The sequence below is a fragment of the Ziziphus jujuba genome, chromosome 1 (genome assembly GCF_031755915.1).
Source record: "Ziziphus jujuba cultivar Dongzao chromosome 1, ASM3175591v1".
NCBI classification, from domain to species: Eukaryota; Viridiplantae; Streptophyta; class Magnoliopsida; order Rosales; family Rhamnaceae; genus Ziziphus; species Ziziphus jujuba.
The window spans coordinates 13,694,544-13,713,648 of record NC_083379.1 but is presented as its reverse complement, the minus strand read 5'-3'; the positions used below and the strand labels follow the sequence as shown (position 1 = coordinate 13,713,648).

Sequence of the window (19,105 nt, the reverse complement as noted above, 5' to 3'; positions counted from 1 at the left end):
AGGATGTGATGACCGGCGTAGAGTTGCGCTTGGAGGAGCATGCATCCCGAGTACAAGAACAGTTCGAGGCGCTGGAGAGTCGCCTAGATGGGCTAGAGTCGGAGGACATTGCCATCAACCAAGCCGTGAGAGGGTTACTCAATGGGCTAGACGATGCCTTAAGGAGGGAGCTCCGTGCGACACGCGACCAATGCATGGGGGAGGTAGCAGACCTTCGTGCAATGCTGGAGAGGGAATTGGATGCCATCCGCACCCAAATGGAGGATATGCGGGGTGATTGGGCTCTTTGCAAGAGGGCGGTGGCGTCGGGGACAACCACCATCCACGAGGGGCCACGAATCGATGTACCAAAGCCCAAGTCCTACTCCGGGGCAAGGAATGCGAGGGAGCTCGAGAATTTCCTTTGGGGCTTGGAGCAATACTTTGAAGCAATGGGCATTGTGGACGATGCTTCAAAGATAAGGACTGCCACTCTCTACCTTAGCGACACGGCAATGTTATGGTGGAGAAGGAGGCATAGCGACATCGAGCGAGGTACGTGCACTTTCCATACTTTTGATGACTTTAAAAAGGATCTCAAAAGGCAATTCTATCCGGAGAATGCCGAAGATGAGGCAAGGAGTCGCCTTCGACGATTCAAGCAAGTAGGCCATATCCGGGAATACATCAAGGAGTTCACCAACTTGGTGTTGGAGATCCCGGACCTATCGGATAAAGACTCCCTTTTCTACTTCATGGATGGACTACAACCTTGGGCCAAGACGGAGTTGAAGAGGCGTGGAGTACAAGATTTGGCTAGTGCCATTGCGTATGCCGAAGGCTTCATCGACTACTCCAACCAAAGAGACTCTCCAAAGCCAAAGGAATGGAAAGAAAACCATGGAAAAGGTGGGGGAGAACCTAGTAGGTCCAAAGAAGATGAAAGGGAAGAAAGTGCACATAAGCCAAAAGGCTCGAAATGGAAGCCACCTAGGGAAGGTAAGGACGCTTCCAAACCTAAAAACTCTTGTTTCTTATGTGATGGGCCGCATTGGGTTAGGGATTGTCCGAAGAGGAAGGCTTTGAATGCCATGACTACCCAATACGAGGAAAAGCAAGAGGAAGGAGCTAGTATAGGTTCCTTACAACTGTTGAATGCTATCAAGGCTGCTCCGAAGGAGACAAAGAAGGGTGGCCTAATGTTTGTGGGGGCAAAACTCAATGGAGTGCCCACCAAGGCGTTGGTGGACACGGGTGCCTCACATAACTTCCTATCGGTGGAGGAGGCACAAAGGCTTGGGATTAAGGCAACACAAGAAAGGGGCTTCGTGAAGGCGGTAAATTCTGATGCGAAGCCACTCCAAGGAGTTGCTAGAGGTGTGAACACCACCATCGGCGATTGGGAAGGCCAATTGAACCTAACGGTTGTGTCCATGGATGACTACAAGGTTGTCCTTGGCATGGACTTCTTCAACCAAGTAAAGGCTTTCCCACTCCCATTTGCTAACAAGTTATGCATCATGGATGGAGGAACGACATGCATGGTGCCTACGGAACAAGCTAGCAAGCGGGAGGCCAAGGTTTTGTCGGCATTACAAGTAGAGAGAGAGGAGCAAATCAACTTGGTTGCTGCCCAAAAGCCTAGTGAGGATGCCCCAAGCCATGCCAAGACATCTCCTAAGGTACAAGTTGTGCCAAAGGAGTTGGACCAAGGGAGCTTGTGTGTATTGACCTCAAGTTGTGGAGACAACAAGAGGAAACATGTGGAGGCTAAGGGAGGGACCTTAGTCAAATCACTACCCCAACCACACAAGATGCATGAGGGGGTGATAGGACCCTATGAGAGATCACTTCCCATTATAGGGAAAAGGGGCAAGGGAGCCACAAAGGGAGGTAAGTCAAGAAAGGCACCCATGGAGATAGCGACTTCACCCGACAAGAATGTGGAAGCCACACCTGCGGATCGAGTCGGTCAACATAGAGGCATGCCCAACTACACCAAATACTTGGTGAAGGGGAAGGACCTGCCGGATGGCGAAGTAAGTGGGGAGCACGAAGATACACAACGGCAACTCAAAGATCACATTCGGCGGGCAAGGAAGAAGGCGCGACGAGGGCGTCGCGAGTTTAGGTGGGGGAGAGTGTCACGTCCCGTGCAAAAGGAGTAAAACCCTTGAGGTTTAACCGAAAAACTCCACACTCTCCATGAAGGATCAAGAGAAGCCCGGAATATTCTAGAAGATTCAAGAGAAACCTAGACTAATGTAGATTGGAATCTCTCTAGAATACTCCATGTAAATATCTTGTACATAACCCTAGAATAATCTAGAACCCTAACTAGATAGGTGACACATGTACATATCTAGAATCTTCCTACATGCCAAGCCCTCTATATAAAGGGTTGGACACTCATTTGTAAGATATCCAAGAATATCCAAGAATCTAAGAATTCTAGTAATACAAGTATTCTCCACATTCTCTCAAACTCTCCTACTTCCTACTCTCTTACTCTTAGCTTCCGCATTGTGTTAGCTTGTGAGCAAGGCTTACTTAGCAAGGGAGGTGCTAAGTGCCGCACGGGAGTGTTGGAAAAGTTAGGCCCGTGACAGAACGCTCCAAAATAATACGTTATAATGTTAAAGATGTTCATAAGTATATAACTGAATAACTTTAATATGTTCATAAACTTACAATTGAACATTTTCCATTGTACAAAATTTTACGATCGAACCATTTAAAAATATACTTCATAAAAACGTTACGAAATTGCTGGATTGAACAAATTCAAATATTCCAAATATGTTCATAAGTCATGTCAATCCTACTCGCAAACTATCCTCCATTGTTCATAATGGTTGGTTTTTTCCTTTCAAATAAATAATACTTCATACCATTAAAAAAATGATAAAATAAAAAGAGGATGAAACCCAATCCTAATTCAAAATGAGAAGAAAGAAAATAAGAGTAGTTTAGTAAAATTAATTTTTATGGGATTGTATATAGTCAATTTAGAATTATAAAAAGAATTTTTATTTGTAAAAGATATGTAATTTTGGGATGTTATGAATTAGGGATATTTTAGGAATTAATAATATTGTATTAAGTAATTGTATATTTTTTATATTTTTAAATAGTAGTATATAAAGAATAGAACTGTATAGAATCATTTTGAAATTATAAAAAGAACTACCCTTATATTTATTAATTATCAAATTTTGATAATTTATTTTCTCTATATAGAGTTTTAATATATCACTATATTCATATTTGTTCATTTTTTAAATTTTAAATGCTAACATTAATACTCATATTTGTTCATTTTTTAAATTTTAAATGCTAACATTTAATATAATATAGAGATAATAAAAAAATTAATGTAAAACCATCAAATTGTTCTTATATAAACTTGATTATATAACTTTTAATGCTTTCAATTCTTAATGCTTCAAGCTTCATGGTATAGTTTGGTCATTAAAAAAATTATTAATTTTCTTTTTTATGTCAAGTTTCCAATTGAATTCTAACTTTTAGTTTGTTTATTTGTGATCAATATTAGTTGTAAAGTCACAACTTTTTTCAACAAAAAATCTGAGTTCAAATCTCTAATAAGATATATATATATATATATAGATAGTCAGTATCAAATTATATCTTTAATATCAAAATTAATATTTAGATTTTCTTTTTCAACCTTTATCAAATTAAAAGTTAAAATTTAAAATTATATTTAGAAAATTTCTAGCCGCTCTATACAGTCTCATTATTGATTTACATTTTTATCCCTATTTAAAATTACTATTAAAGACATTTATTAATTAAATCTATTTAAATAATCTATTACAACAGTCTCATTCTTCCTCTCAAATAATACATTATATCTCTATCTAACTTACTAGTATTGATCTCGTACGATTCACAGTATATATAACTGCAATATATGATTTTAAAAATTAATTATATTCCAATCAAATCAAATTAATTAACTATATAATTTTTATTATAACAAAAATTGAAATTAAAGAGGAAATATTCTTCAATAATTATATGTCTGATTGATTGGGAGTTAAATATCACTTGTTTCATTACCTATTTATAGATGAAGACTTTCAAATTTTATAAGGATACAAATATTGTTCTGAATAATAAATGTAAAATTTTCTTAATTCCTAAAATTAAGCCATCGTTCCAAATTAAAAGCTTTTTTCTTCATTATTTGAATTAACTTGAAAATTGACCATGTGTGGTCACCATCCCTCTTTTAAGAAGATTAAATAAGGAGATAAATTCATTATTGAAATCTATATATTATAATATTGAATCATCATTATTAATTTCAAATAATTAATTATATTATGATATTGCAATTAATTAATTTACCTATATTAAATTATCATAATATAACTTAATTATATTTATTATTATTATTATTATTACCATTACTATTTACCGTATAACCTTATAAGATAATTTATTTATGGTTAGATATATTTTATTAAGATCAAATAAGAAGATCAATTTCATTATTGAAATCTATATATTATGATATTGAAATTTCATCTATTGTACATTTATATTTATATATATATCGATATATATATATATATGTATTAATGTATGGAATGTAATTATTAATTACCATATACAAAATCTTTTTATTTTACAATAAAATAAATATAATAAACTAACAAAGATATTAATAAAGAGATTATAAATATATTTTTAATATTTTTTTATTCTGACTTTTTTTTATTTTTCGTAAATAATTAATTTTTCTATATTAAATCCTTATATTATAATATAATTATCTTTATTATTATTATTATTATTATTATTATTTACTTTTTACTTTGTAAGGTAATTTATTAATTGTTACATGTATTTTACCTTGTAAGATAATTTATTATTTTACAATTAAATAAATATGACAAAGGAATAAAGATATTAATATATAAGTTATACAAATTAGAAGATCTATTTTATTATTAATTACTGTACATAAAATCTTATTATCTACCAATAAAATAAATATAACAAAACAATAAAAATATTAATATATAGATTCTTATTTTTTAAAATATTTTTTATTATAACTATCTTTTTAGATATGTTTTGATTATGAAATTAAGGAGATCTATTTGAGAAAATCACCTATTATCATTGTATAACTGATAAATTTGAAAGAATTAAAAACATACATTTTTACGGAAATATGAAAGATTTAAAATGGAAGTGAAAGAGTAATTTAAAGATTAAATGAAAATGCTAAAGTTATTAATGATTCAAGCTGCATATAAAGTATACCGAGTATGGTTCGTAGAGGTTACTACTTATTGCTATATTACCTAGTGCCTACTACTACCCAGTGTTGTGCCTATTGCCCTAACTATTTGATAGATTCCAATTTATAAATCTAATTTAAATTTTTAAAAAAATGTTTAAAACTAATTTCAAGCAAACTTACTAACAACTAAAAATGCTTTTTATTTCTTTTTCTTTTTTATTTTTCAATGACAACTACAATTGGTTTGATTTATATCATTAGGTATGTGAGCATGTACTCTGCCTCCATCTTTTTCTACCAAAACTAAAACGAAAAGGAAGTAAAAGAGGGAGAAAAAAGAAGAAGAAGATATATACCATTATTACTTTATAAGATCATAAAAATTATCTTATCAATTTTAAAAAAATTATTTTAGTGTTTTTTTTATTTTCTCTAATTAGATATTTAATTTTTTCTAACAACTTCAAATCTCCAATTAAACATTTTTTTTTTTTGGGAAATAAGTCTCCTATTAAACATTTAAAAATTATTTTAAAAAATAATAATAAAATATTTAGATTATTTCTTCGAATTACTATCATTTTAAACACATAATCACTTTCCTACCCTTCAAGCTTCAACTGAGAAATGAGGAAGAGACGCACACTAACATTCCTTTCAGCAATTCCTAGAAACAAAAAAAAAAACAAAAAAATAGAATAATGAAAAAAAAAAAAACAAAAACAAAAATTGTAAAACCAATCAATTTTTTGCATCAACTAACTGGTTTCAATTAAAGCCCCCAAAAATATTTTTTCTCAGTTAACTTTTGGTTTTCTCATATAGCTCTCAGTTTTCAAAAAAAAAAAAAACTTAATAACTTTAATAACTAAAATAGAAATACAAAAGAATAAAAACCATTAAAATATTGAATATCGAAATTTTAAATAACCGGAATGTGACACTTAATAATTTACAACTAAATGTATTTAACTTATTTAGTAAATAAAATAAAATAAAATAATTTGTTTTGAATATAAATCTCACTTTGCCATGTTTAATAATTCTATTCTAAAAAAGATATCTCAAATTTTTTCATTGATAAAATAAAATTATAATATTTATGAAATTTTTTTGTGTCCAAATAAAGGAATATGTTTATTAATTTCCATATAATCACATTTATAAATATATATATATATATATTCAAAATATATTTGATTAAGGGAGCATGTATATGCAAATGCACTTTATGGCATATATAATATTATAATAATAAAATATATATTTTTGGGTACAACCAATAGAAGGTAAAAATATCATATTCTTTCAATCAATTCTTTCAATTCACATCCAAATCTATTATATATATATATAAATACTTTATATTATATATATAATGGTTCTAATAATAGATTTTATATATTTTTGGATACAATTATAAAAGGTAAAAAAATCTCATGCTTTAAATAGCTGTTCAATTTAGTGTTTATTAATATTTTAATAGGATCATAAATAATAATAATAAAAGATGATATTTTATTTTATTGATAATTTTGTAGAAAATTAAAAAAAATTACAATACTCTTCTTTTTTTATATATTATATAGATAATATAATATAATATTATAATAATAAGAATAAAAATATATATAATTTAAAAAGGATAATACTTGCATTCTTGGAATTACCTTCAAGATCTTCCCCATTAGTCCGAATATACTTAATCAAAATTTGATCTTCCTCAGCCGTCTATTTAATATAATAATAAAAATATATATTAATTAGTAATAAAATAAAATCAAATAGTTTGTTTTGAAAATAAATCTTATTTTCCGTTTAACAATTATTAATTATGATATTATATTTTTATATCCAAATAAAAGATATTTTTATTAATTTCCATGTAACTGAATTTGTATATATAAAAATATTTAAAATATATTTAATTAAGAAAACTATATATATGCAAATATATTTTAAGTATTTGACTTATTAGGTAAATAAAATAAAATCAAATATTTTGTTTATTTTAAAATTATTATCATATATCATTTTATCAATTGTTTGACTGTTATATTAAAAATTGATTATATATATACATTTGGGTATAAACATAAAATGTAAAATAATAAATAAATAAATAAAGTATAAATAAAATAAAAATAAAGAAAGTGCTTTTGGAGGAAATTTAGAAGAAGTGTATGCTGACATGTGGTGCATACGGTTCTTCTTTTATAAATATATAGATATTCTATTATAAACTAGGGTTGCAGATACAATAATTATTAACAAATTAACCAAAAAATATGACACAATAAGATGTATTTAATTTTTTTTTATTTTTTTTATTTTGTGATGATTACTTTAATTTAGATTTTTTTTTCTATCACTTACCAACGACCAGGTCAGAACAACATTATTATGTTTGGTCCTAATATATTAAAATTCATCTTTTATTTTATAGTTTAAAATTAAACATTTTTTAATTATTCAGAAGTATTCATCTGAACATTCTTAACATGTTTGGTATTTATCTAACGAACATTATATATATAGATGTTAAGTACCGTACATTATGAAATATGCCCTTTTTTTTAATCATTAATGATTTACATCTAATTGAATGTAAAATATATGCAGGATCAAAAAAATATAGATAATGGAAGTGTTATACTATAATGTGTTGTTGACTACACCAATACATTTGCGACAAACAAGGTAATCATTTTAAAGTTGCACAAAAATTTACAACCGAGTATTTAAAATTGTATCCTTGTAGAATTGCATATTTAAAAGTATATAACTAAACAAAATGACAACGTTTAAAAGTTTTTACCGAACATTTAAAAATTTAGAGAGAAGTTTATGATCGAACATTCTAAAATAATAAATTATAATTTTAAAGATGTTCAGAAGTACACAACTGAACAACTTTAATATGTTCAGAAGCTTATAATTGAACATTTTTAGTTGTACAAAATTTTACGATCAAACCATCTAAAAATATACTTCACAAAAAATTTACGAAATTACTGGATTGAACAAATTCAAATATTTCAAATATGTTCATAAGTCATGTCAATCCCAGTTGCAACTATCCTCCATTGTTCATGATGGTTTGTTTTTTCCTTTCAAATAAATAACACTTCATACCATTAAAAAATTATAAAAAAAAGACAAAAACCAACCCTAATTCAAAACAAAAAAGAAAAAAAGAAAAGTAGTCCATTAAAATTAATTTTTATGGAACTGTATATAATCAATTTAGAATTGTAAAAAAGAATTTTTATTTGTAAAAGATATGTAATTTTAGGATGATATAAATTAGGGATATTTTAGGCATTAATAATATTGTATTAAGTAATTTTATATTTTTTATACATACAAATAGTAGTATATAAAAAATAGAACTGTATAGAATCATTTTGGAATTATAAAAAGAACTACTCTTAAATTTATTAATTATTGAATTCTGATAATTTATTTTCTCTATATAGAATTTTAATATATCACTATATTCATATTTGATCATTTTCTAAATTTTAAATGCTAACCTTAATACTCATATTTGTTCAATTTCAAAATTTTAAATGCTAATATTTAATATAATATAGAGATAATAAAAAAAAAATGTAAAAGCATCAAATTGTTCTTATGTAAACTTGATTATATAACTTTTAATTTTTTCAATTCTTAATGCTTCAAGCTTCACAGTATAGTTTGGATGTAGCAAAATCTAAATGGTAAAGTTTTGGTAAAATTTGATTTTTAGGATTTTTTTTTTTCTGACCATTCAATTTTTCAAGAATTAATTTTCATTATTAGTAATTTGGTCGATGTGGGAAATGTGCTGGGAAAAAAAAAATGTAAGAAAAGTTTTATCATTTTCTGAAAGTAAGCTCAGTATTAGAAAAATATTGTACTGTTAAAATCATTCAATGTTGGATAACAAATAATGTGATAATTTGTTAATTAATGAACCAATACAAACTAAATACATGCGGTAACAAGTTCAAAATAAAATAAGTCACACATTTTAAAGTTTAAAATTTTTAGTAAAAAATTAATAGTGTAATCCAAGTTAAAGAATTAATACAGTAACTAATTACAATATTTTCGGTCTAAAAGTTAATTACAATATTATTTATTTGCATTTGTTATTAAGGCAAAAGTTGTGAAACCAAATCTTTTTTTTTAATTCAATTGTAAAATTGATTTTGTTTTTAAATCATATAATTTAATCTATTTAATATAATTGATGAAAATAAAATTTTAATTTGTAAAATTTTATATAATAGATTTTTTTTAAAATTTTTTTTATTAAAAATAAATAAATATTTAATTGTAAATAAAAAAAATACATTAAATACTAATTAAATTATATTAAATTTTTATTAAATTTTTATATAAAATAAATTTTTTTTTAAAAATTCAAAATTTAAACTCCTAAAATAACTTACAAAAATTTATTTTTTAATTAATAAATTTTTATTTATTTTTAACAAACATTTTTTTTTTTTTATAAAAAATTTTTTATCCTGAAATAGAGCTTCTATTAACAGGGGTTTAATAATATATATAAATATAAAAAATAAAAATAAAAAACGTCAAAACCTCCTTCTAAAAATTCAAAACCCTAGTCTAAACAAACGAAGGGCTTCAGCCAGTCTTCAATCTTGTTCTCTCTCTCTCTCTCTCTCTCTCTCTCTCTGTGGCGCTCGCGTGAGGTTTTGACACACAGAATCTACTCCGGCCAGGGTTTTCTCTACTTTACGGAGACACAATGTCGATGTCGAAGAGCTCCAAGATGCTCCAATACATCAACTACCGCATGCGGGTCACCATCCAAGATGGTCGCCAGCTCGTCGGTAAGTTCATGGCCTTCGACCGCCACATGAATCTCGTCCTCGGCGACTGCGAGGAGTTCCGCAAACTCCCTCCGGCCAAAGGCAAGAAGAGCAACGAGGAGCGAGAAGACCGCCGCACCCTCGGCCTCGTCCTCCTCCGCGGCGAGGAGGTCATCTCCATGACCGTTGAGGGCCCACCGCCACAGGAAGAGTCACGTGCCAAGGCCGTGAGCGCCGCCGCCATGGCCGGTCCGGGTATTGGCCGCGCCGCTGGCAGAGGAATCCCCACCGCTCCACTCACTCAGGCCCAGCCCGGTCTCTCCGGCCCAGTTCGCGGTGTTGGTGGGCCTGCACCCGGCATGATGCAGCCGCAGATCTCCCGTCCGCCGGTGCCTCAGCTTTCGGCTCCGCCCATGACCTATCCCCCGGCTCCGGTTATCCGACCTCCTGCTCAGATGCCGGGGTTTCCAGGTCAGGCTCCGCCTCCTATGTCTCGGGGACCTCCGCCGCAGGTTCAGCCACCGCAATTCGCTGCTCGGCCCGGTGGTGCGCCGCCGCAGTATCAGGTTCCGCCTCCTCAGTTTGGTCAGAGACCCATGGGGCCTCCGCCTCCTGGGCAAATGATGAGAGGACCACCTGCTCCGCCTCGCCCTGGAATGCCCGCCCCACCTCCGCCTCGTCCTGGAATGCCACCTCCACCTGGTGGTGCCGTTCCTATGTTTGGACCACCACGCCCTGGAATGCCTCCTCCGCCAAATCCTCAAAACCAACAGCAAAATCAGCAACAATGATCGGTGAGATTACTTTGTTTTTAATCTCTTTTTGTTTTGTTTTTACAGTTTTTTTTTTATGTGTTTCTATAATATGCTAGTATAGACTGTGTTTGTGCTCAATTTGTTCGTAAGAGTTGGAAATAGATAGTGAGATGCTTAGAATGTTCAGAAGAAAACACTATATTTTTATTTATCATTTGCTCTTTTCAGAAGAAACTGAAAAGGAAGAAGAAGCGCTTCTGTGGCTAAAATTATGAAAACCCATTTCTTAGTTAGGTGCTTTTCTTTCAATAGAACGTAGTCTTGTCTTGTAAAGGAATGCCAAGTTTAACTGCAAGATATTCAAACCCTGGAATGTACTAGAAAAGAGAAAAATGTAGGAGGGAGATTATTCTTTTGAATGGGTTAAATTTTAGATGTTTAGTACTCGTTCAATGTTTCAGTGGATGGCAGCATTTGTTTTTTAGTTGTCCGTCTTGCTCCGCCCTTGTTGTTAATCTACTTTTATTTTGTTACTCCAAGTTTTGGTTAATGTTGATCTTTTTGTTTTGTGAGATGCAATAAATAATTTGAAGTTTGTTATACTTTCTTAGTTAAAAAAAGAAGAAGATAGAATGGGAGCAATTGACAGGGTGGATGGTGCTCCTTGATAGAGTAGAGATTAATGGATGGATAGGCATCTCTTCATGATGATCATTTCCCATAAGTAAACCTTAAGAAGCATTTGGATGTATGCTGATATCAATTTTTTGTTCTTGTTTTTAAATTTTCTAGTTGGCATGAAATCAATGATGAAACAGAATCAAGTAAGGTATGAAATCAATTTTTTGGTTGGTTGAAACAAGAGAATGTTGAATGATTGATTGAATCCATTTCCATATTTGGTTTGCCGAATCAAATACATGTTGGAAAATAAGAGGAGACAAAGAGAGAGAGAGAGAGAGAGAGAGAGAGAGAGAGAGAGAGAGGGAGGGAGGGAGGGAAAATAGAATTGTGAAGAGCGAAGGTAAGGTTATCAAAATCAATTGATGATTATACGAGGATGATTATAACTTTAATTTGGATGGGGATGTTGGTTTTGGAGAGTTCAGATTATGATGCAGTGACAATCCCATGCATTCCTTCACCTGTTGGTATAGCGTTGATCATTTTTGTATCTTCCCCTGATTTTGATTAAGAATTTTATGTGGTGTTTATGATGCTATAATAAACTCTTTTCTTTTCTGTAGTCTGGAAGTTCCATTGTGCTTAGGTATTTTGTGCTGCAGCAGTGCACAAAGTTAAGCAATGTTTTTTCTAAACATCCTTAAAATGTGCCTTATGGCAAAGATACTTGCAAACTGCATGATTATATAAACTTGTAGCACTAATTATAGAAAAGTTATGGGGCTCGAACTTGAACTTTATTCTGTAAATTATAGAAGCAAGGAACATAAGTACATAAATGCATATATAATTAGAATTATTATGCCGAACTTAACTCTGAGTCTCTGGTTTTGGGGGAAGCTTTGAAGCATTAAACTTTTGAAACCAAAGATAAATTTTCAGAAAGTATGCAGAGAAAATTCTTTACCCAAGAATGTCATCAGCTTTTCATATTTTATTACATGCTTATAGCCTTAAAAACTTATGCTATTTGATGAAATTATCTTTTGGTTCAATTTAACATGAAAAAAATCCATATAGACTAGGATTGATGAAGATGTCCATTCTAGAGTGTTGGTGCACATTTTCACCATCGATCTTATATTTCATGGAAACTCAATGAAATCTCCATTGTAAATAAATGTCTCTGTTAGGAAATGAAAAGAAGGATGCCGGCCAAAGTGCCAACTGTAAATGCACATCTCATTGCATAAGTGAAAAATCAAAATATTTCGGATAAAAACAATTAACTAATTATGTTTCACCTTGACCCCTTGGTCTTCGGTTCTTATTTTTCTTATTTCTGCTTTTCTAGCTTTATTTCTTCCATATTATCAGTAATTTGAGATATTCTTTCAAAAATGTGAACTTGTTTTTCCCCTTCTCAGTACAATATTGTATTTCCAACATAAGTTTAGATTTGTGAGCTATGTGATGGAAATGGCATTCCCTTTCTTTTTATAACCTAGGTTGCTGATCTGTTAATTCTACAATAGAGTATAACCTTGCATATTGCTATTGGATGCTATGCTCAGGATAATATGTGTCAAATTGATAGAATATGAGCACAAGCTTTGTCCTGTCTGTGGTAATTATCAAAAAAATTTGGCATATTGTTATACATCAATGTTTTGTCCTGAAAATTATTATAATTATAGAATTGTGTCTATCATTTAATTGAAATAAATGAGGTTGGACATCTACATCCTTCCCAAAACCTGTTTTAGAGGTATATTTATATTGCACCGGTGATGTCGTGATGTTTTCTGGTACCTCCAAAAGACACCAATTTTGAAAAATCAAATTCACTTGTGATCTCTCTATTTCTCGCTGTGCTGAGTGATGTTATTTAATACATGCAACTGATATTCCAGTTTTGAAAAACCAATTTCACTCATGATTTCTCTGTATTGGGGTAATTTAGATTTTCAGATGAAAATTTGTTTCTTTATGGAGCTATTACCTATTAGTAATTAGTAATTAGTAATTAGTAATTATATTTTGAATCTTTTACAAAAATTTCAAATTAGAGGAGACCTGCACCAAGAACACAAACGATAAACATGTCTTTGACATTTATGTCGTGTAATTAACACTCAAATATATTGGAAGAGTCATATGAGTGGTAGCTGGGTGATTTTCACTGTTTTCTTGAATCACAGGTCCTTGTCTATTCTGAGCAAAAAAATATGTTGTGCTAGAAACAATTTAGTTGCTGAATGTCGAGTAATAAGAATATCTACTTTGTTCCTTTTTCTAGGGATAGTCTCTGTTTTACCTGTATGTACATCAAAGACCCAAAAAAAGGGGGAAAAAAACTAAAAAAAAGGCGAAGTGTATTATTTGTAGGCAAGTCTATAATTACAATTATTCTGTTAGTTCTGTTTTCTGATGGATATTTGAACAATGCTTGTAAAGCTTTGTCTATATAGGATTTTAGAGTTGGGAGACACTTTTGTTTGCCATTTTACCATTTTCTTCACCAATAATTGTCCAAAACATTATGTTAATTAACTCTTATAGGGTTGAGTGATTATGCATATCTTTGTTTTACCTTTATTTCTGCAGTAATATTGACATTATAGAACTCATTTTGAGTTGGGAATTTTGTAGTTGTTACATGCACATGTCAAAATATTATTTGTCCTTTTTTACAATGATTGCTCATTCTTTTCTTGCTCTGAAATTGATGTTAGTCTAATCTTCTGTGGCAGGTATATTAAAAGTGTTCTGAATGTTTTCACTGTCTGCTGTCATTTGCTGTCTCAGACTCGATCACCATTTTTAGTGGTTTGGACCAGTGCGAATCATTTTCTCCTCTTGTATTTGGGATTTTGTTGATGTTATGTTAGTAGATATTGTTATGATTTAGCACAGTATGACCTATATGTTAGTACAACCCGATGATTAGATCTTCAGTTAGCGCAAGTTGCCCCGTATTTATATGTGACTCAGTCTTTGTCTTATATAAAATTACATTTGAGTTATATTAGAACGACATGATTGAAAGTATCAACTAGAATACTCTGCCTGTGAAAATTTTTACACCCTCCCTGAATTCAAGCCTGGTCTAGTATGCTTTATATGTGTTCTTATTATTTGAAGTGTTGTAATTTTGTAGAACTTTTTTAGATATGCACCACACACACACACACACACACACACAGAGACAGAGACGAGTATGTACGACATATATTTCCATTATATAAGGCATTAAACGATCTATAAGGAGAGAATTTACTGTTGGTGCTGCTCATTTGATGATTTCTTTGGGTGAAGAATACATGAATTATCATCATTAGAAGAATGATGATTAAGCTCTAGCAGGTAAGTTCTTGGAACAGGAAATCCATCATAGATTGGCAGTTGGGTATTGACCTTAAAATAAGGTATGGTTTGAACTACTGAATGAGCTTTTGATGGAGATGGACAATGTATGATGCTCTTATGTTGTATGTATAGGCGGCTGTATTACCAATACAGTAGGCTTATGGTGTTTCAAGGTGAGGAATTTCCAAGTTTTTATGGATTATGGTTCTAGCATAGTAATACACTTCTACCTTTTCCACGCTTTGCTGTAAATAAACAACTCATATATAGATCGCATCTCGTAGATTGTCCAAGATTAGAGATACCATGCGTTTATCTCAAGTGCCCCAAAATTACCCTTTTGTAGAAGCCTACAAGGTCGTTTGGTGTTTACTTTTTGAATACAAGACATAATGTTGCAAAAAAATTAATATAAAAGGGATAATGTGACAATTGCTGTAGATTCTGAAACGAAGTGCAATTCATCTTGTAATTTAGAGAAACATATATTTGTCAATTCAATCTCTTAAAATAACAATATGATGTCCCTAGTTCACCAATTTCTCAGTCTAACATCCCATGTAGAATCTTATATTATGATTGAATACAACATGTTCAGAAGATGGTAATAAATATAAAAATCTGTTAGAGAGCAAAATCTAATTGAATTGTAATAACAACGTCCCATCTAAATCGAAGGGAAACCTTTTTTTTTTTTTTTTTTTTAATACTCCTATAAATGATCTAGCGTACTTTTACAAAGACATTAAAACAGGACATGGTTATGTGCGTGTCAATGATTGAAACATAAACATTTGGGAAAAACATATTCGTAACTAAAAAACAAATAAACAAATATAAAAAAAGGTTTATATATGATATAAGAACCAAGTAATAATGTAGAGCGAGTTATATGCGATTGAAACATGATCCATTGAACAAATAGCAGAGACAGAAGTCCAAAGGAAAAAACAACAAAATCAACCAAAGCTTTTTACACTTAAGTTGATCTTGACCAAAAGAGTATGTAAAAGAAAGATAAAAAAACGCACACAACGCACACAAATTGGTTTTAAACTCTAAAACAAACAGATTAATATCCCAATAATTTCATATTATTAATTGTTATTTAATTATTAAAGTGGGTGGAGTAGAACTGGAAGACCTTGTGCTGGGGTTGGCGTCATCACGCTACATGAAATTTTCTCAATGAGGACTAAAACTTCCCGCCTGAACCTGTTGACGAAGTTGTGAATGAAAGTAAGGATTATAAGGCTAGCATAGTCTCTACCAGTGCACATTCTTCTCCTTCAAACCTTGGAGGATCAAATCTTTCTGGATCAGGAAAATAGTCTGGATTCTTGTTTGTCATATTAAATGCCCAATAAATCTGCATCACCATCAGTACGCCTAATATAAAACAATAGTGCTACAGGCAACAAGTTATTTAGAAAAATATAAACAAAAATGGCGGGGTCATTGTTGAAAAAATAATATTGAACAAAAATGGATAAGTGATCATAGGAGGAGTAAAACTCGATTCAAACTAATAATAATAAAAAAAAATTACGCATTATTTTGCCTCGTAACATGTTATTGGTATAAAAATATACTAGTTTTACTCCCACTTGATTCCCTATAATTCATGGGATGAAATATTCCATGGATTACATGCATGTAATGAAGCATTTCTGAGATAACATAAAATGTCCGAAATTAGCAAGTAAAATATTATTCCTAGTTTTTGTAAAGTCCAGCTGCACTGCCACAACTCACCATTGTTGACAATAACTACCGTAATTACCAGCATAAAACTAGCTCAACAATTGTGGGCAATTACCAGAGAGTTGGTATTGAATGTCAGAATCGGTTGAAAAACTTGGACATTCAGCCAACCTTGTGAGCTTATAAATAGGCTCTAGTTCTCATTGCATTCATCCATCTCAATATTGTTCATCCCAAGAGAGGAGTGTTGAGAGTATTGAGTAAGAACTCCGAGAGAGAGAGAGAGAGAGAGAGAGAGAGAGTTTAAGACTTTAGAGAGAGCTTGAGAGAAGAGTTTAAAAACTCCAGGAGAGAGTTTGACAGAAGAGAAAGATTCCATATTAGAATCCAAAAGAAAGAAGTTTCGTTTTTGTAATCTATTTCCAGAGAGCAATAAGAATTGCTTTTTTATTTTCTTCTCATATTCCTTCTTTATAATGGTCAAGAACCACAACAGTTTTATTATATAGAATGTATAATACTCAACAGCATATTTAACATTTGTTACCATCAAAATCCTTGAAATAATGTGAGTGTACCTTGCAACCCTTGGGAATGGTGAAACCAGCGAAGTAGATATCTGCGATGGCCTCCCTAAAAGTACCCTGTAAAGGTGCTACACGTCTCATAGTTTCACATGTGACAGCATACGTATACTTCATTTTATATATATGCTCCCAACTAAGTGAAGAATCACCATCTTCCCGTTTTGACATGATCTCAGATTGTTCTGCTTCAAAATTAGAACATATATAAAATGGGTAATAATAATATTTTGGGAAGTTAGATAGCACAAAAAGGAATAATGTTCTAAATTCTAATTAACCAGAAAGTATCTTTTGGTAGATGTCCTGTCTTTCACCAATATATTTAACCATGAAAGTGATAACACTGGCAGCAGCACAACAACGAGTAGTCAGCAAACCCATCATCGTGTCCACAATCTTCTCCGGCGGCCTATATTTCGGGCCACTCTGGTTTCTGCCGGCAATCAACAACTGTGAAAGAAAGTCTTCCATCACAACCCCATTAGACATTTTCACCCTCTTCTCCTCGATTATCATTTCGAGTGCCTTGTGGAGTTTAGCTGCTCCTTCGCTTTCTCGGTAGAATATAGTCCCCGGAAAGTTCGAATCCATGGAATGAATAGCCATAGCCAAGTCGTCCAACTTTGCCACCAGCTTCTCTGCACGCTCAGAGTCCTCCACACCAATGAAGTAATTGCAGGCCAAAGTCACTGTGAACTTGTTGGCAAGAGAATCAATCTCGGCTTCTTGTTTTCCGTCCAAATAGCTTCTCAAATAGTTCTTAGTGAATGTATCAAACTTCCAAATGTACCTTGCTTCTGGCCTAAGAAAACCAGAAGCGCTGGTCGATGGTTTTGGTTTGGTTGGAGCTGGAGCTGAAGATGGAGAAGGTGGTGGTGCGGGAGATGGGTGGTTCATGAGGAAAAGACTCCATTGCGAAAGAGGGTACCAAACTTTGGGGAATTTTTGCTCGTTGGAGACGATGAATTTGTTGGCGGTGAGGCCGGAGAAGATGGCTGTGGGTCGTCGGAAAATGTTTGTCATGAAAACTTATGAAGAGTACTTTTTTGGTTCTGTGATTGATGAAGTTCTCGGGGGTTTCGCGGAGGAATTCAATGGTTTCTCCAATTATGGGCCATCCGGAACTGCACGGTGAGATGTTTTTGATGGTGCTGGAATTTGTGTGGTTGAGCAAGAAATATGTTGATGTGATGAAAATGATGAAAAGTAGCAGAGACAGAGATTGCAAGATCAAGTCCATGAAGATAGATATTTCACCAATATGTTACATGAATTAAGTGGAAGAGCACGTAAAAGAAGTGATTGGAACAGGAGGCTGGTTTATTTAGTTTGAACTAGGATGCAATGCATAAACCTTTTTCGTCATCCTTGACATGAGTTATCAATCATTTAGTAATTGAATATATTTTTGTTTATATATTGTTGCACAAAATATATTGGTTGGAAATATAGCGCACAAGGTGCATGTAATTATTACTAATTAACAAGTATCTATTCATTGCAAAAAAAGAAGTAAAAAAAAAAAAAAAAAAAAAAAACTACTCTCTCATCCTTAAACTAGAAGTCAATTTTGGTGATATAGGTACTAATTGGCATGGCCTGCAACTTCTGAAGAAATAAGAGTTTTTCTCTTCTAGTTCTCTGTTGTTTATTGGTTATTTTCTCTAATATTTTCCATATAGTTTATTAGTTTTATTTCCTTTATTTTTTATTTTTATTTTCTCTTTTCTCAGGTTAAGAATGAGGTATAAAGCCCCAAGACATGAAACCTATGCCTTATGGAGGCATCAAGAAAGACATCAGACTCCCTGAAATGTGAAAAATGATAAGCAAATTTTACTGAACATATATACTCCAAAGATTTTATACAATTCAATTGATGTTCATGTATGAATAATGAATTGTGCTACATGGCTTGCATATATATAAAATATATATATATATATATATATAAATATATATCATTCACTAAAATTG

General features: G+C 31.8%; 2 protein-coding genes across 2 annotated transcripts; one reads left to right on the top strand and one right to left on the bottom strand.

Moving 5' to 3' along the window:
* The first annotated feature begins 9,868 nt into the window (after positions 1–9,868).
* On the top strand, positions 9,869–14,519 carry LOC107433834 (uncharacterized). The gene is made up of 2 exons (XM_016045196.4): positions 9,869–10,883; positions 14,222–14,519. Exon 1 carries the CDS (start codon positions 10,026–10,028, stop codon positions 10,878–10,880), a length of 855 nt encoding a protein of 284 aa, XP_015900682.2. The 5' UTR covers positions 9,869–10,025; the 3' UTR covers positions 10,881–10,883; positions 14,222–14,519.
* Positions 14,520–15,952: 1,433 nt separating this feature from the next.
* Positions 15,953–18,025, bottom strand: LOC107418536 (beta-amyrin 28-monooxygenase-like). The gene is made up of 4 exons (XM_025077513.3): positions 17,407–18,025; positions 17,120–17,310; positions 16,133–16,206; positions 15,953–16,052 (listed from the first exon to the last, which is right to left on the bottom strand). The coding sequence occupies exons 1-4, from the start codon at positions 18,023–18,025 to the stop codon at positions 15,953–15,955; spliced, it is 984 nt and encodes a 327-aa protein (XP_024933281.3).
* Between the last annotated feature and the right edge of the window lie 1,080 nt (positions 18,026–19,105).